Source organism: Balaenoptera acutorostrata, chromosome 3, assembly GCF_949987535.1.
Source record: "Balaenoptera acutorostrata chromosome 3, mBalAcu1.1, whole genome shotgun sequence".
Taxonomy (NCBI): domain Eukaryota; kingdom Metazoa; phylum Chordata; class Mammalia; order Artiodactyla; family Balaenopteridae; genus Balaenoptera; species Balaenoptera acutorostrata.
The window spans coordinates 153,178,539-153,197,894 of NC_080066.1; the positions used below are offsets into that span (position 1 = coordinate 153,178,539).

General features: G+C 42.4%; 1 protein-coding gene across 3 annotated transcripts in view; it reads right to left on the minus strand.

Annotated features, from left to right (window-relative positions):
• AREL1 (apoptosis resistant E3 ubiquitin protein ligase 1) overlaps nt 1-19,356 on the minus strand; it is a 48,609-nt gene that overhangs the window by 12,482 nt on the left and 16,771 nt on the right. The window contains exons 2-15 of one of the 3 annotated variants that reach the window (XM_028167078.2): nt 18,383-18,703; nt 14,420-14,480; nt 13,356-13,552; nt 12,149-12,386; nt 8,100-8,269; nt 7,676-7,856; nt 7,229-7,476; nt 5,306-5,383; nt 4,395-4,536; nt 4,142-4,263; nt 2,643-2,718; nt 2,004-2,113; nt 514-693; nt 215-340 (exon numbers count right to left, since the gene is read on the minus strand). In XM_028167078.2, coding sequence (XP_028022879.2) covers nt 215-340; nt 514-693; nt 2,004-2,113; nt 2,643-2,718; nt 4,142-4,263; nt 4,395-4,536; nt 5,306-5,383; nt 7,229-7,476; nt 7,676-7,856; nt 8,100-8,269; nt 12,149-12,386; nt 13,356-13,552; nt 14,420-14,435 — 1,884 coding nt within the window. In that variant the 5' untranslated portion in view covers nt 14,436-14,480; nt 18,383-18,703. Of the gene's footprint in view, nt 1-214; nt 341-513; nt 694-2,003; nt 2,114-2,642; nt 2,719-4,141; nt 4,264-4,394; nt 4,537-5,305; nt 5,384-7,228; nt 7,477-7,675; nt 7,857-8,099; nt 8,270-12,148; nt 12,387-13,325; nt 13,553-14,419; nt 14,481-18,382; nt 18,704-19,356 lie in introns of all 3 variants that reach the window. The other 2 variants (XM_028167077.2, XM_028167076.2) reach the window with 2 other exon arrangements.

Below are 19,356 nucleotides of genomic sequence, written 5' to 3' on the forward strand. Positions count from 1 at the left end.
GATGCAATGCCCCAAAGCTATGCTCTCCAATATGGTTGTCATTAGTCACATGTGGTTATTTAGAAATTTAGTTATTTGGTCATACCAGCCACATTCTGGGTGCTCAAAAGCACAAACAGAGAACACTTCCATCATTGCAGAAAGTTATACTAGAGAGCCCTGCTCTAGAGGAGGCTGGGAAATGGGACCCACAGGCTTCAGTTCTCCTTCTCACCTTATCCAATTGACCTGATTTGCTATATTTCTCTTCTGCAAAGACCAGCTCCATCTCACTCATGTCATTGTTGAGGATGAAACAAACTTTAGATTTGTAGAATTCTGGGTCATCTGTTTCAAAGTACTGAGGAAACAGAAAGACACAGAACAGAACATGACTACTCTTACCCAGAAACGAAATTTGTAACTGCTTGGAACCACTTACCCCTTCAACCTTAAGAATAATAAGCTGAGGGTGGAGAGATTCCAGAGTTAATGGCCAGGGGCCTTAGTAGAAAATGCACACCTAACAGTTACCTTGTAATGCATACGCAGTCCTATGATTTGGGCCAAGAAAGAACGGGTGAAGCGAGCTCGGACCAACTGCTTGTAGGCTCCTCCTAGAGAGGACTCATAGAGACACTTGCCCACCAGGCGCCCTGCAAACTCATACATCTTTAGGCGCAGATGAGCGGGGCGATTAGGGTTGGGATGCACCTGTCAAAGAGAAAGATTAAAAGGCCCTGGGCCATTTTTCTTCAAGCCTAGTTCTGTGAAGATCCTCCCTCCCCAACTCTATACCAAGGGAGCAAGAATTTCAGTGTTAAGATCAAAGAGCCCATCCAAATGGCATTAGTTGTTTGGTAGCCACCACTGAGTAATTCAAAGTGATTGGAGGGGGCTTCCCTGGTGGCGCAGTGGTTGGGAATCCGCCTACCAATGCAGGGGACATGGGTTCGAGCCCTAGTCCGGGAAGATCCCACATGCCGCGGAGCACCTAAGCCTGTGCGTCACAACTACTGAGCCTGCACTCTAGAGCCTGCGAGCCACAACTTCTGAGCATGTGTGCCACAACTACTGAAGCCCACATGCCTAGAGCCCATGCTCCACAATAAGAGAAGCCACTGCAATGAGAAGCTCGCGCACCGCAATGAAGAGTAGCCCCCAGTTGCCGCAACTAGAGAAAGCCCGTGCGCAGCAACGAAGACCCAACACAGCCAAAAATAAATAAATAAATAAATTTATTAAAAAAAAAAAAAAGTGATTGGAGGATAAAGGGCAAAGATGGACTTACATTAAGTTGAAGAATCTTATATTTATTTCATCGTCCCTGGCTGCAAACGGAAGTTAATCACTGGATGATATAATGCCTTTTCCCTAAACCAGAACTTCTTTCAGCCAAAGTTAACTTCTTTACTCCACCTAGTCAAAGATCTTGTACAGGAGCTTCCCTGGTGGCACAGTGGTTAAGAATCCACCTGCCAATGCAGGAGACATGGTTCAAGACCTGGCAGGAAGATGCCACATGCCGCGAAGCAACTAAGCCCGTGCAACACAACGATTGTAGAGCCCGTGAGCCACAACTACTGAAGCCTGCACACCTAGAGCCCATGCTCTGCAACAAGAGAAGCCACCGCAATGAGAAGCCTGCGCACCGCAACGAAGAGTAGCCCCCGCTCTCCAGAACTACAGAACAGCCCGTGCACAGCAACGAAGACCCAACACAGCCAAAAATAAATAAATAAAATAAATTTTAAAAAAAGAGAGATCTTGTACAGAGTTCAATTGCTTCAGGTATGCTTTGAGAAAAGTGGCTTAATTATTAAAACACTAAGGAGTAGAATAGCCACTGTACTATAATGCTTTTAAGTTAAATATTCATCTGTCTGCATTTTCTCTTATTTTACAGATGAAATAATGAAGGCAAAGAGGAGGGAGGCAATCTGATTAGTTCAAACTCTTATTAGTCTCTTCATTATAACACAATCCACATTTTCCTCCCACCCACGCGGAAGTCACAGACTCACTAACGCTTGGTTGGTGTCACTGAATCGGGTGAAGAGCTGATTGGTGGTGTCAAATAGTGCTTTGCAGATTAGCTCAAACCATTCCCGGCGAGGTCCTCCCCAGTCCAGAGCTGGAAAGTATAATAAAAATAAAAAGTGAGTCTGGCCTACCACCTCTTATCACTTTTGTTCATTTATTCATCATTTTATACTCTCCGATCCTTACTTCCTGCATTCCACCACCTTGGTGTCCCCCATTCCATCCCACCTCAGCTATGGACTTTTATTGAAATCCCCTCTTTCTGTAGGATTAAAGGTATTCTGATCACTAAGCTAATGCCTCCTAGTGTGGGGATACAGATCAGAGATCCTAGGAAACCAACATTTCTCTACAAAGGTTACTTTGCCCTTCTGCTTCAAACTCTCCCTCCAAGTCCCTGTATGTATGTGCTTTACAAGGTCTACCAAGCTATTAGCCAGTAAATGCCACCCTTTTTGTCTTGACTCATGACTTCTTTTTCCCAGGGAAAAAGAAGCTGGGGCAGGGGTGGCGAGTATGTGTAGGGGGGTTGTTTTTGTTTTTTGTGGATGCGGGGTAAGGAGACAAGGAGGAGTGGGAAGGAGAGTTAAAAAAGATGAATATGAAATTTCAAAACTGACCTTCTTCATCCTGAAAAACCACTTCAAAGTTCTTGCTCCAATCTGAGATGGAGAAATTCCGAGTGGCTTTCAGAGACTGAAAAGCAGTGAAAGAAAAAGAAAGGAAACTGTCAGAACACTGGCCGGTATCTCTTGGGTGTTAAAGACAAAAACACAAGAACATTGCCATTGTCCATGTAATAACCACAAGTACCTGGAGGCAATATATTACTCATAAATAAGCTTTAATACTACCACTTTATATTTAAAATGTAAATATCTCCAGAAGAAATCTAAAATTACAAAAATAATCTAATTCATATTTACACCATTGCCTAACTGGAAAGTTGAAACTTATTTTTTTTAATAATCCTCATTTTATTAATGAGAAAACTCTTAAATAAAGAAGTAACAATGGGGCTTCCCTGGTGGCGCAGTGGTTGAGAATCTGCCTGCTAATGCAGGGGACACGGGTTCGAGCCCTGGTCTGGGAAGATCCCACATGCCACGGAGCAACTGGGCCCGTGAGCCACAACTACTGAGCCTGCGCATCTGGAGCTTGTGCTCCGCAACAAGAGAGGCCGCGATAGTGAGAGGCCCGCGCACCGCAATGAAGAGTGGCCCCCGCTTGCCGCAACTAGAGAAAGCCCTTGCACAGAAACGAGCCCTTGCACAGAAACACAGCCAAAAATAAATAGATAAATAAATAAATAATAAAAATAAAGGAATTCCTTTAAAAAAAAAAAAAAAGTAACAATGGCTCAGATCAGTAAGCTGTCAGCAAGAGAACCAAGGAGTCTTGGTTTTCAGTAAAGTACCGTCTATCCGCTAGACATTTTTAGCCACAAGGCTAGGTTCAGACAGGAAGCCATGCCACAAGGAGAAGGTGGGTTTCCAGCAGCACCTACCAGAGCTAAACATCACAAACACTTTCTGGACAGGGACCAAGGCCTTCTCATTCTCAAGGAACGTAAGAACTATGCCAGTGTCTATGTAGTGGAGACAGACACACATCAGGTGTTCCTTTTCCATCAGGCCAGAGTGACGACAAAAATCGTTTCCTTTTAATCCCACAAGAGCTCTTCTATTCCCGGGATTCAATAACAGGAACTTTCTTCTATAACAACAACTTACCACCTGCCCTTAATGCTTTTAAGTTAAATAGTCATCTGTCTGCATTTTCTCTTCTTATTTTACAGATGAAATAATGAAGGGAAAGAGGAGGGAAGCAATCTGATTAGTTCAAACTAATAGGAGTTCCATGAAATTGTTCAGGAGCTAGTTCAGCCTGATTTTAAAGCCAATGTGTCAACTAGTCTCTCCTTTCAATAACATACCTCCAACAAATCTGCCCCAAATTCAGTATAATCAAATGCATAGAACACTGTCTTTAATACGTTTAAAGAAGAGAGAGATGTGGGTTTCATAAAAAAGATAACCTGCAGAATATAACCAAATATCACAGAGGTTTCTAGTTGGAAAATTTTGACAACTTTTGACAAGGATGAAACTTTACGCACCGATTCCAACAAGGCATGTCTGCTGACCTTCAGGGTGACTTTGGAATGTGGTCTTTTCATATGTACCTGCCGAAGCTCTCGCTGGAAAAAGTTCACCTTGTCCTGAAAGGTCTCAGAGCCTCCTAAGGAGCAGCAAGACCCATCATGATTACAGCCTCATTATAAGACACCTGTGCAGGCCACCTCTACACCCTCAGGCACCCAGATATCTGGGGTCACTGCCTACCCCATCAGAATCCCTGTCCAAACTCACCTATGTTTTTATGGAGTGAGCGGATGAACGTGGCCGCTAGGATGTTCCTCTCCTTACAGCTGAGCTCCACAGGAGGCTGAATGCCATCATCCACCACCAGTGTGAGCAGCTTATGGACAGGGTCAGGGCCAAGGTATGAAAACTAACAAAAGGAAAACAAAAAAAAGAAAAGGACTTAATCTATAAAGCGCTCAAATCCAGCAAAAAACCTTCACATCCCTACCCTCTGCACCAACCAACAAAAACAAGTTAAGCCTGTTTTCCCCAAGTAAGTACCTACCAGGAGTACATCTCCTTGTTTTTCACCTCAGTGCTCAACGATTCAGATTTTATTTTAAATTACTCGAGTCACAGAGACCACCTTTAGTAAGGATCACAGGCAACACTACAGACTTTCCAACATAAAATATAAGAAGGGTGAAAGCAGGAAGGATATGTAAAATAGCAAATGAGCACCTGAATAGGTTGGGCAAACTGGCTGGAGGAAAATGATTTGCCTTTAGATTCCAAAACCTCAGAAGAGTTTAAAAAAAAAACCCACTTTTTAAAAACTAGAAAAATTTTTTTAATAGATGAGACTACTGGTGCTAAAAGAGCTATCTTTGGCACGTTGGGAAGCCAAGCTCAGGTCAGAGTTACCAGCACCCTCTCCATTAACTTAGTCTTAGGGGCAAAAGATAACTGTTGAAGTATTCTGACTTGCTACCAATTGCTGTTTCTGTAGGCACGTGTCCTCCTAGAACTACATCCTTCACAAGGAGGTAACAACTCCTTCTTTATTTGGCAATAAATCCTGTGTGCACAATAAGAACTTCCAGAAACACCAGAAGTCCTTCTAGGAAAAAAGAAAAGGTTGAGATGTTGGAGGCTGAAGCCTGCTCTACATGAACCGGATGTAAGGTTCAACTTACTTTTGTTCCTGGGCACACTCGGAAGGTATAAAGGCGCCAGGGAATGATTTTCAGGTAGAACTCCTTCACTGAGAATTGCTGGAGGACCAACATATAGAAAATGAAGTGAATGATAAATAAAGAGGTTCTATTTGGGCATAGTAATTCAAATATCAGTCCCCATCTACATTTCTCATGATAACCCTTTTCCTCTCTGAACAAAGAAGATAATTTAGGACTGAAATCAAATAGAAAACATCAACTCTATCTTAAAATAGGCAAATTTAAAGTATTACTCTCACCATGCAATTTCACACAGATATTTCATAATCTTAATACTCAAGTCTGACTACCATTTCCAAATATCTGAGATCAGGTTTTCACTTTACAAGTAGAGAACATTTCACCTAGAGACAATCAAAATCTCCTTCTGCTTAGCCAGATGCTGCTCAGAGAGACTACTTCCAAGTCAGTGGACAGGGAACACCAGTGGCCCATGACCACTGCTTTATCTCTATTTGAATGGCACCAAGGATTTGCTGGGGAAGAGGGGGTGGGGGAATGGGAGGAGTCTCATACAAAAAAGTTCATAAAAATCCTTTATGTAAGAATAAAAAGAGGTCTGTTGCCATTTACAATAAAAGAAAAGACAATGCAATAACTTTTCAATCTAAAAAAACCCCTGTGGGGCTTCCCTGGTGGGGCAGTGGTTAAGAATATGCCTGCCAATGCAGGGGACGCGGGTTCAAGCCCTGGTCCGGGAAGATCCCACATGCCGCGGAGCAACTAAGCCCGTGCGCCACAACTACTGAGCCTGTGCTGTAGAGCCTGCGAGCCACAACTACTAAGCCCGCGTGCCACACTACTGAAGCCTGTACACCTAGAGCCCGTGCTCTGCAACAAAGAGAGTAGCCCCCGCTCGCCACAACTAGAGGAAACCCCTGTGCGGCAACGAAGACCCAAAACAGCCAAAAATAAATAAATAAAATAAATAAATTTTTTAAAATATTGAAAAATAAATAAATAAATAAATAATTTAAAAACCCTGCTATCTGAACATGTAGTAGGTCAGATTTTTTTCTTGATTTTTAAAGAACTCTTCATTAAAGAAAATTTCAAACACATACTAAAGAAGAGAAAACAGTACAATGAAGTCATCACCAGCTTCAACAATTATCAGGTCACAGCCAATCTTGTTTTATCTCTACCTCACCATTTCCCTCTTTGCCATTGCCCCAGGCCAAATTAAGGCTAGATTTTTAAATGATGAATAGTACATAGTGAAGTGTTCTAAAGTAGAACAGAATTAGAACTCAGTTTTGGTTATGCAATTAAAGGAATGTAATGGGATGTTTCAAGAGTCTCATTTTTCTGAGGTCTGTATGAATAAGCAAAATACAAATACTAAAAAAGAAAACCCCTAAGACAAAGCGCCTCTTAGCTCAGGGGCCTTGGGAAGTTCACCTCCTTGTCTCTGCCAAAATTTCTCTATTCCAATCCTGTACCCGGATCATGACATCTGTTGTGGTTTCACAAATCACAGAATGAAAGATCAAATTGTTCTGAAACAGTACAAGGGCCCAACAGTAATTTTTACACTAGTGAGAAATTGTTAATGGTTAAAAGTAGCTTTCTTTAAAACTCTGAGAGCCATGCCTTGAAAAAATCTTCCCAGAAGCAATCAAACAGCAGAACGCCACAGGAGCTCAAAAGTCCAAGGCACAGACTCTCTAGACAGAGATGTTATCCAGCCAAACCAGACACGGGCAACAGGAGAGGAGGCACGGCCTTCTGCTCAACTTGAAGCAGCAGCCTCCTCAGTATCCCTGAACCCCGAGAAGGCAATGATCTCTCTCTGATTCTCAGACTGTTGCTTTGTGGATTTTGTAACCAAATACCAATTACAAGCAGGCTTGGGCAGGGGGCAAGAATGGGAGTTCCAACCTTTGGTGACACGTAGCAGTACACCTTCTTCGGTTTCTTCACCTTCTCAGGGGTGTGACACTCAGAGGGTGAGTCTTCATCTTCCTCCTCCAGAGCCGTGGAGGGCCGGCGCTGGGCAGAGCTTGTGTGCATGGGTGGGAGGTGCCACGGCGTGCTGGTGCAGTTGGCAGCATTATACAGATAAGCTTCGAAGTAAATGCTCACTCCTGAGGTGGACACATTGCGTTCGACAATATTCCTCTCATTCTCTGAAGTATAACAAGGAATAAGGTTTAAAGTGCAAGACAGGGGAGAAAGTTACCTATCACTAGACCTTTAGTCCACAGGGCTCTAAACCAAGTTTGGCTCAAATATCTAATATTTGTGGGGTTGGTCAGAAGAGTGCAGACGTGCAAAGAACAAGTGGCCTGAGAAGAGGACTAAATCACAGCTCTTCTCTCAACTCACCACTTAGGACAATAATGTCAAATTCGCCATTATTGATTGGCTGGTTTTGGTATGAAATGCAGGCATGGAAGCAGCCTCGAGAATGCAGGGTGAGCCGCAAGAACACCTGGCAGGTCTGCTGGTTGGATGTCACTGACTTCTCGAATGAGACACCGGCGCTCTCTTCTTCCGGAGGACCGAGCTACAGGAGGAAAACAAAGCATCGCCAACCACACATAATTTTCCGTTTGCACAGTAATTTACTCTTTACAAAGAACTTTCCTATCTACGAGCTAATCGAAGTCTCACATTTACTAATGAGATAGGTATTGTCAGATGAAGGAAGGCAGGCACAACAGTCAGGGAGAAGGAGATGGACGGAAGTGAACTAGAAGGGTGAGAGTGACAGGTGGGCGCACGCAGGGCAAGATGGGAGCCGGCTTACCTCATGAATGGACAGACTGTAATTGTGCTCATCTCGCAAGGACGTGGAAGTGTTGGTAGGGTTGTCATACTCATCTCGGGGCACTATTTGAAGAGTGTGTGGCTGCCCACAGGTCAACACGAGAGTAGAAAAATGGCACACGATTTTGGTCTTGGAAGGAACCACCATTCCTGGAACAAAGACAATGGAACATAACGTCAGAGAGGTGATTTTTAGGGCACAAAGATCTACCCAGTCAGTGAGTCCTAGAAAGCTGGGTGCCTGCCCAGTTCCTAGGGATAAACAATACCATTATGAGGCAGAGAGAAAGAAGAAAACAAAGAGATTAATTCAAATGAACTTTTGGGAACTCATTTTTACAAACTCCTAACCACTGCAAGCACTAAACAAAATGACAGAAAAACTTGGAGAAAACAGAACTGAGAGTTATAGATATAGTACCTAGAACCCCCCTGGGAACCTACAAGTGAAGCAGGCCTTAAAAATAAGTGAATAATTGCAAAATAAACAAACAAACTCAAAATACTTAGGTGCAAATCTAACAAAACATGTATAAGACTTGTATGTTGAAAACTACAAAACGCTGATTAAAGAAATAAATTCAGGACTTCCCTGGTGGCGTAGTGGTTAAGAATTCGCCTGCCAATGCAGGGGACATGGGTTCAAGCCCTGGTCTGGGAAGATCCCACATGCCGCGGAGCAACTAAGCCCATGCGCCACAGCTACTGAGCCTGTGCTCTAGAGCCTGCGAGCCACAACTACTGAGCCCATATGCCACAACTACTGAAGCTCGCATGCCTAGAGCCCATGCTCCACAACAAGAGAAGCCACCGCAATGAGAAGCCACCGCAATGAGAAGCCTGCACACTGCAACGAAGAGTAGCCCCCGCTCGCCACAGCTAGAGAAAGCCCGCGCGCAGCAATGAAGACCCTATGCAGCCAAAAATAAATAAATAAAATTAATTAATTAAAAAAAAAAAGAAATTCAGATGCATACCATGTTTATGAATTCGAAGACTCAACATAGCAAAGATGTCAATTCTTCCCAAATGCTATATAATTTTAACACAATTCTTAATAAAATCTCAGCAAGATTTTTTGGTAGATTTAGACAGTATTATTCTAAAATTTATATGGAAAGGCAAAGGATCTAGAATAGCTAAAACAATTATAAAAAAGAAGAGTAAAGTGGAAAGAGTCAGCTTATTCAATTTCAAGACTTATTACATAGCTGTGTAATTAAGATTCTGGTATTGGTGGAGGGACAGACACACAGATCAATGGTATAGAACAGAGAACCCACAAATAGATCCCCACAAATATGCCCAACTGATCCCTGACAAAGGTGCAAAAGCAATGCAATAGGAGAAAGCTAGCCTTTTCAACAAAAGATGCTGGAGCAACTGGACATCTATAAGAAAAAAAAAAATCTTGACCTAGTATACAAAAGGTCAAAGGTCAAAATCTTGACCTAATTAACTAAAAATGGATCACGACCTTAAATACTAAATGTAAAACTATGAAACTTTTAGAAAAAAACCATAGGAGAATATCCTTGGAATCTAGGACTAGTCAAAGAGTTCTCAGATACCAAAAGCATGATCCATAAAAGGAAAACAATAAATTGACTTCATCAAAGTTAAAAAGTCTTGCTCTGCGAAAGACCCTGTTAAGGCGATGAAAAGGGAAGCTAAAGATTGAGAGAAAATATTTGCAAACCACATTTCTAACAAAGGACTTAAAGAACTCTCAAAACTCAACAGTAAAAAACAAAAAATACATTTAGCAAATGGGTGAAAGACATGAAAAGACATTTCATCAAAAAGGGCACACAGAGGGCAAATAAGCATATAAAAAGATGTTCAACATTGTTAACCACTAGGGATATGCAAATTAAAACCACCATTTAGGGCTTCCCTGGTGGCGCAGTGGTTGAGAATCTGCCTGCCAATGCAGGGGACACGGGTTCGAGCCCTGGTCTGGGAAGATCCCACATGCCGCGGAGCAACTAGGCCCGTGAGCCACAACTACTGAGCCTGCGCGTCTGGAGCCTGTGCTCCGCAACAAGAGAGGCCACAATAGTGAGAGGCCCGCGCACCGCGATGAAGAGTGGCCCCCACTTGCCGCAACTAGAGAAAGCCCTTGCACAGAAATGAAGACCCAACACAGCCAAAAATAAATAAATAAATAATAAAAATAAAGGAATTCCTTAAAAAAATAATAATAATAATAAAAAAAAAATAAAATCACCATTTATAATGGCCCCAAACTGGAAACAACCCAGATGTTCTTCAACTGGTGAATGGTTAAACAAAGTATGGTATATTCACACCAAGCAATACTACCCAGCTATAAAAAGGAACCAACTACTGATATACTCAATCTGGATGAATCTCCAGAGAAATATGCTGAGTGAAAAAAAGGTATGTTAACCAAAAGGTTACATACTGTTATGATCCCATTTATATAATATTTTTGAAATGGCAAAATTACAGAAATGGAGAACAGATAAGTGGGCTGCCATGAGTTAAAAAACAGGTGGGTGAGGGAGGGAAAAGGGGTGTGGCTGTCAAAAGGCAACATGAAGGATCTTTGTGGTGATGGAAATGTTCTGTGTCTTGACTGTATCCATGTCAGTACCCTGGCTGTGATACTGGACTTTAGTTCTGTAAGATGTCACCACTGGGAAAAGTGGGTCAAGGTACAGAGCATCCCTCTGTATTCTCTCTTACAACTGTAGGAGAATCTACAATCATGTCAAAGTAAATAGTTCAATTTTAGTTTAAAAAGAAAAGGGCTGGTACACATTATAAGGATATGAACTGTTCTCCACTGACGGCAAGGAAGCAAGGTGATGCTAATTCGTGAGAAAGGAGTCTGTGAGTGAGTCACTGAAGCAAAGGAGGAAATACCTGGAGAGGGAGAAGGCTTGGGAGCCACCTTGTCCGGAGGCTTCCTCTGTTATAAGAGAAAGAAAACTGAGGACCTTTTAAGCAAACATATGCAAATCTTCTCAAGACCCCTCTTGTTATGGTTTGACTCCCAAAGTGGACACCAACCTGGCCAGTATCTAATGACACCGTCAAAAGGAAGCCAAGGCAGGGCAAACAGGACAGCCAGGGTCTCAGCACACTAAACGGTATGTTGCAGAACCAGGAGTCAGAGATTATACTTTTAGGCTTTAAAGCACATGAACATCTATTATCTGGCACAAAGGACACAAGGGGGTAAAAAAAGTTGAGATAGAGGCCTCAATTCTTAAGATGCTAGAAGCTTGGGCAGACACTCTTCAGTAAGAAGTAAAACACATACTGGCAGCAAGGGTAGGATTAGGGTCAAGGTGCTTTTACTTGAAAAGGTTTCAAAAATCAGAAGACTTTACCTTTGGTCTATTCTGGCACCCTTACCCCTTAAGAACTTACCCGGCTGATAACACAGCAATTCCACTCCTAGAGAATTGAAAACATATGTGCACACAAAAACTGTACACAAATGTTCACATCAGCATTATTTATGGTAGTCAAAAGCGAAAACGACCCAAATGTCCATCAACTGATGAATGGATAAATAAAATGTGGTATATCCATATAATGTAATATTATTTAGCAATAAAAGAAATGAGGTACTGATTCATGCTATAGCATGGACAAACCTCAAAAGCATTATGCTAAGTGAAACAAGCCAGTCACAAACAGCCACATATGTAATGATCACACTTTTATGCGATGTAAATGGTAGAGTAGTACCCAGAGAATGCAAATCCACAGAGGCAGATCAGCGTTACCTAGGGCTAAGGGATTTGGGGAAAATACAGAGTAACCTGGGTACAGGGTGATGGGGTAATGAAAATGCTCTAAAATTGACTGTGGTGATGGTTATACAAGTCTACAAATTTTTAAAACCACTAAATTGTGTATTTTAAATGAATGAATTATATAGCATGTGAATTAAATCTCAACAAAGGCACTGTTTAAGAAAAGAAGAAGAAAAAAGGAAAAGAAAAAGGAAGGAAGGAATGGAGGGAGAGAAAGAAAGAAAAAACAACCTACCAGGCTGAAAAATCTTGTAGTAGGGACTATAGGCCACGTTTAATCCACCAAGCTTCACGGAGATTTCGTACCGCCCAGCCCTGCGCACAGTGAAGGCCACCTTGACCACGTTGGAACTGGGTTCCTGGAGGACTTCCTGGGTCACTGGAATTTCCACTGCTAGCTCAACATGAGAGATGTGAACTCTTAGTCCTACAGGCCGATGTGCAGGAAAGGGCTGCCCGTTCTTATAGAATAACTGCGGTGGGGAGAAGAGGGACACCCATTATTGAGCAGGGGGAGAAAATCATTTCCTGTGTTACTTGAGAGAGTGTGGGGAGGGAGGAGGTGACTGGCAAATCCCTGTATCCACCCACTCCTACAGTCCTGCTCACACAAGAAGGAACAAATTTTCTCAATGCTTCAAAGAAAACCATTAAGTCATGAACAAATTCTTAATGTATTCTGAGGAAAGGGGTAAAATACGCCACTGAGTCCACTTCAACTTGACACTTCGGAACCACAGATGCTGCCTACCCTGTCTTACTTGCAATTTTTTATTATATCATCACTGCTAACCCAAACGTAAAGGTAAGTCAGTGGGTACCACTGGCACTGAGTGAACAAAAGCACTAGGCAGGGCTAGTGGGGTTCAGACTATGGAGCTAAGCACAAGGCTGCAGTGGAGAAGTCATTGCAGGGGGCAGCAAACTTTCTGCAGAGAGCCAGAGAGTAATGTTGTTGGTTTGCAGGTCATACACAGTAAGTTACTCAACTGTGGTTAACTCCTCAAACGTGAAAGCATCCATAGGCAGTACAGGAAGATGAATGGGTGTGGCTGTGTTCCAATAAGTCTGTATTTATAGAAGCAGGAAGTGGGCCTGATTCGGCCCTTGGGCCATGGTTTGCCAACCCCTAATCTGTAACACCTACTCTTTTCAGTAGTATTTTTCTCATTTTGAAAATGTAACATTAAGCTTTATACTTCTTCCAAGCTAAGCACCTATTAAACCAAAATGATAGAGAAATGTGTGACTCTTCAGCTGTCAACAATTCCCAAGTTCCTGGGGGATGGGGGTGGGGAGGTGTTGGAGAACATGAACGTTTCAGGCCAGCACCACCAACAGACTGAGCTGGATTCTGGAAGGCAACTGACTCAGAAACCCCAGTGGGTACGGAGACAGAAACATTCCCTTACATGCACTCGGAAGGCCATGCTGTGGCCCACCTCATAGGGGTCCTTCCAATCCCAGGAGACTTTGCAAGACCGAGGATCCAGGTAATTTCCCCGCACGTAGTCATATATAGTCCGGTCCCCTCGGCGTTCTCGGTCCTCATTCTGGAGGAAGCTGACTACACGTGCGGCAAGCTCAAAGAGGAACTTAATTGTGAAGAAGAATGCAACCACAGACACTGTGATGCCACCTATGTAAAATAGAGAACACACACACCACCCGCCAGTTACACACTACAGCGTCTCACTGTGGAACAGGCCAGTCATCTGTCAAGCAAGAATTCCAAAGACACCCTCTACTGGGTCACTACCTCTGTGGGTGAAGAGAGGAACTTCCATACCAGGGTCAGAAACTACGGTCCTCGGACCAAATCCCACCCACTGCCAGTTTTCGTAAATAAAATTCTACTGAAACACAGCCCCCCCCCCCCCACTTATTTACTGTTGTCTAGGGCTGCTTTTGCCCTAAAGCCGCAGAGTTCAGTAGTCGTGACAGAGACTGTATGGCCTGGGAAGCTGAAAATATTTACTCTTTGGTCCTTTACAGAAAAAGGTTACCAACCCTTGTTCTACACCATGGTCCACATACGATGCCTACCCCCAACCGCCCTTCATGTACTGGGTCCTGACATAGTAAAAAGAATGCGCACTCTACTCTCTCCATTTGGAAGCCTTCCCCTTCCTTGTCCACTTGGCAAAAGCCCTCCCCAATCCCTGCCACAGTTAGGGGTTCCTTCTTCTGGGCTCCCTCAAACTCCCGTGCATTCATTCATCTATTATAACTTTTCTCCCCCTTCATGTTATGAACTCCATGGAGGCAGATTTTTGCCTTATTCGACTTTGACCCGACAGGAAACAGCGCCTGGCACTGGCCATAATTACTCAATAAATATTTCCCAAATGAATGAATTCCACTGCCAACTCTGTGAAGGTACATTCTAGCATGCCTGGAAATATTTCTAAGTCTATTTTCAAGGAGAAAGGGGGAGGTAAGGAGGCAAAAAATGATATAAGCAACCCTAACAAAGAAATAATAGAGAGCTCTTTCTATAACGTACCAATAACGTAAAACATCAGGTCCCTTCAATGCCAACAGACAGCCGAGGATCACAGCTGCAGCTGCAAAAGAAAACTTGTTTAGTTTTTCCTCTAACTCTTCCTTACAGCTGTCTCAGAGAGAGACAAAGCAGAGCATGTGGCTTGAGCCTACCATCTCCAGCCTTACTATCCCTGTTCTCTCTCTAGCTTGACAGGTGCCCTACAACATTTCAGAGAAAGAGAGACCATCATTCCCCCTAAAGACTTCCAATCTACCGACCACGTTAGGAATACCACAAACAGCCACTTCTAATTACAAAATGTAATAGCATGGCTTTCATCTTCTTGGATCCAGGGCCCCAAGACAGTTTACCTCCCCCATGCAAAGTGGTACTAATTAACACAGGCAAGGAAGATAATGGAGTCACTTTCCCCTTATGTTTGCCTTCTGGAAGCAATTCATCTAAGTAGAAATAGTTATATAAAATGTTTAAAAGGATTATTATCATCATGTTGGCATTATGTAATTAAAATGAACTCTGGGTCATCCCAATAATAAGCAATGGCCATGTAAGAGAAACCATTTTCTTTTGCTGTTACCAATCAGACAAACTAATGGGCCCTGTGGAAGATGAGCTCAGCAGAGAGGCCAAGGAGAGGAAGGAAGCAAAGGAGGAGACTGTCCTTCTCATCCTAAGTGATGCCTGCCAAGGTCAGAACAATTCAAACAGGGGCCAGAGTCTGAGGGGAAACTTTCACTGTTATTAGACTTATCTCCAGAATAAGACTTCAATCTTATTACTCATTTGAACCACCCACAGTACTGCCAAGGAAAAATGCAATGCACACTGACATTCCTATCTTATCACTGAGTGTTGACCTTAGCATAGACTGTACATGCTCTCCAATCCACAATGCACTAAATTCATTCTTTCTTTTCAAGTCAATATATATTAAGGTTATCAATGTTATCTCAACCCAGCACCTTTTATCAGCACTAATATATAACTTAGAGACAAGACAGCTGAAAATTTCTATGCTCAGATTTGGGAGGGACCAAAACAACTTTTTTTTTTTTCTAACCAAGTGTGCTTTTATGTCTAATTATGCTGGGAAAATTTAAGAGAAAGAGTGACCAAAAATGGCCATTAGATCCTTTGATAACAATATATCCAATGGAATCCATAGGGAGTAGGTAATTTGAGGAATGACCATGTCAAGTTTCATAGAAATCCCTATTTAGACTGGTGTCCAAAGTCCTACCAGAAAAGAAATCCACACAGGGAACATTAGCACTGTCAATACTCATGAATTAAGCTGCTCTCCAAAGGGTCTATTACAGAGGACAATATACTAACTCAGTATCTGAGATCACAACTAGTGAGCCTCCTTCCCAAACAAGAATCTCATCTCCTGGGACCCTATGCTGAAAAGCTGCTATCATCTCTCAAAAAGCAACTGTCTGTGCCTTATAGGATATACTAGGTGACTTGGTGGAACCAAAACCAGCAGTTTAGTTGTCTTAAATACTCCCTCAGTTGGACGTCATTCAATCTGACCCTGGACGTGAACATTTAGCCCTCAGCAAAGTCACAGCACTCAGTAGAAAATGAAGTCTATGTAGGTGATGTTACAGACTTGTGGTCTTAAGTCTCTTACTCCTTAGAGGAATAGAGCAATGCTAAATTTATGGTGTGCATCATGAGGGCTGGGAAAATTCCTATGTACTGTCTCTGACAACCACAACAGCCTTTTCTGTGAGAGGCAGCTGACAAGCAGTAAGTCAGAGCCTGGAGACCAGTTCCAGCGCTGCAACTGTGTGACCTGTCTAAGCTTCAGAATTCTCATTGCCGTAAAAAGAGATGAAGTTTAATAATTTCTATGACACCATCTCCTTTAGTGTGATAGGACTTCAATATAGCTCTCCACGGCCATCAAGACTCTCAAACCAAACAGTAGAGCAAAGAGAATAATATAGAGGATGAGGGCATGACTAGACTAGAGCTAGACTACCTGGGTTCAAATCCGTTCTCTGCCACTCACAGGGTAATCACGGACAACTTATTTAATCTCTCTATAATCTGCCAGTTTCCCTGTCCATCAAATGGGGCTAATATCTGTGTGTACCTCACTGGGGTGTTGTGAGGATGAAAAGAGCTAACACATGTAAACAGCCTAGAATGGTGCCTGGCACACAGTGAGTTCTCAGTTTTAATTATTATTATAATTATTATCAATAGTAGTAGCAGCATCACTACTCCTTTGTTTCAGAGCCAGTAAGAAACTGAGGGAACCTCTCTATTGGTCCACACTTCATTCAATGAGAAATGCATCAGAACTACAAAAGGCAAGGCTTCTCTTACCATACTTAAAATCTCTGCCTATGTGGGAGTTCTTTAAACTTTTCTAATTTTATGTCTGAAAATTTTTATAATGAAGAGTTAAAAAATTAATACTAAAATAACTCATCCAACAAATACTGAGTACCTACTTAATATGCCAGATACTGGGGGAACGGTGTGGAACAGCCATAGTCTTGGTCCTCATGGCTGATAATAATGAACTTGACCTTGTTAAGTCCTTGTCCATTTTTTCCCCCATTCACTTGTCACTCAACCAAATCATCACCACTGATCTAGATCACCTAGACCTTTTCCAAAAGGTCAAGTCTACATTTCTACTCCAATTCCCTTTATTATTTAAAACTCAGCATACCAATTATTACTTTTTTCCAAACTCTCCTCTCTTCTCTGTGAAGCCTCCTTGTGATCAGGGAGTTAGCTCTGTCAATTCATCACTCATTGATGTGATCTTTATAAACTGTCCCACTTCTCTACAATACCTCTCAAAAAAACTCCCCAACAATACTTACCCATCTCTCAGTTTTACCCATGGTCACATTCTAAACTTGCCTTCCTTCTGCATTTTCCTCCTTTCTGGATGCTGTCACAAAGCTTCCATGCCTTTGTCTTTGAGTACAGGGTTTCCTTTTAGGGTGACCCCTCAAATCACTTTTATTCCAGATTCACCTCTTCTGTAGGCATTTTCTGCCCTCTTACTGTACCTGTCGTGCCCTCTCTGCCCTGTCTCTGCTCCCACCCCACCTCATAGTAGTAAACCCATAACTTACAACCCCCTTATTGAGCCACTTACCACAGGTCAAACAATGTACTAGGTGTTTTACATGTTAGCCCAAGTAATTGTCACCAATACAACTTGGTAAATAGGCATTATTATTCTTATTTTAGAGACTTGAAAATAAAAACCCTAGGCTTAGAAAAGTTGACTTGCTGAACATCTCCCAGCAGGTTAAGTGACTCTGAAGCCCAGTGTTCTTAACCTCATATAACAGTGAATCATGAAAAAGAGCGGAATCATAGGGATAGTGAAGTATTTGGGAAGAGAAAAGATTTAAGAAACCGGTAAAAGAAAGTATGAAAAGCATTACCCAATCTTACTGAGGATAAAATTAGAAAGACAAACGCTTACGGCCCCTTTTTAAATCTTTTGAAATAAAAATAAAGCGTTACAAAGGAAACTGGAATGCAGTACCAATTATCTAATGCAGAAATATCACTTGCTTACTAAAAGATCCTGGGCAAGTTGCTTAATACTACAGAACTTTGGCTCACATTACCTACAAAAAAGGGAAAGGGGAAATGTCTCAAGGGAATGTTAGAAAGTTGACTGACATACATATTCTAAAACTCTTTGCCTTTTTTATTTTTTAGTAAAAGATTTATAATTACAATATCAAATAAATTTTAGCCCTAACATTGAAGACTGGTTGTAAAAAAGTCTATTCCCAGAAATGAAGAATTGGTTTCTTCATATTCAAATTTGCCCTGCTGGGAGCAAAGTCAATTCTAACTGCAACTGTGCACGTCAATGCTATCCCCTGCTGAGAGGGCTTAGAAACTGGTCACTGAGTCCATGTTCTACATCCCAATAATAAGTAAATCTTAACTAGTCTGTCACCTTACCTTTAAACGAGGGCCCATGTTCTGAGAACCAAGGGGAGCACACTTATTCACCAAAGCAGGTAACTTTTGGCCACTTTCACCTTGTCTTCCAACTTCCACATGAAAGAAAACAGCTGCAGGGTCAAGAGAAAGTGTCTGTCCATCAGACCTTCAGCGAGGGTGTGTCACAGAAGCAGAGGGTCAATGTTTCTGGAATGAACTGCATGAATTCCACGGTGGAGAAATATAATCCCAAAATATAACATCCCTGGACTTCCGTCTAGTGCAGGGTGCAATTGGCTGCCAAAGGGTGCATCTGTTCTGCTGTCTCGGGATCCTACGCTACAAAGAAAAAAAGAGTCAGTGGAATAGGTTTTTATCTCTCAAAGAGAACCCCCAGAAAACAACAAAGAAGAGGTATAGAATAGACAATGGAAACCCTGTGGCACTAAAAATAACCAAGGGCAGGTAATCTCTGACCAAGTTTTCCCAATTAAAAGTCCTCAAGAAAAGCCAAGTGGCGATCTCACGGGCTTAGCTGTGTCACTCCCCAGAAGGGAGCTCCAGCACTTCAGTGGATTGCAACCCTTCAGTCGATGCAGAGTAGAGCACAGATTTAGAGTGAGCCTCGTCACAACCACACACCCAGTTTCACTTTAACGGGGCTGGGAACAAGGTGAAGAGAAATGAAAGGAGAGCACAGGCGGGGCTGGGCTGCAGAGGGCCTTGTATGCCCTGATAAGGAATCAAGGTAATACTCAGCTGGAAAGGGGAAACCACCAAAGGGCTTTAAAACCCAATCAATCAGCCTATGCAGTCTGCTCCCTTTGTGCCCATGTATGCATTTCCAAGACAGGGTTAAACAATGCTGACTTTATCTTTAAAACAGTAAAATTTGCTACTGTGAGTAAGTGGAAAATTTTTGTGAACATTCAAGATAAAGTCAGTGAGTAACAAAGTTCGGTAAAGTCAGTCTGTAACTCAAAGATATTCAT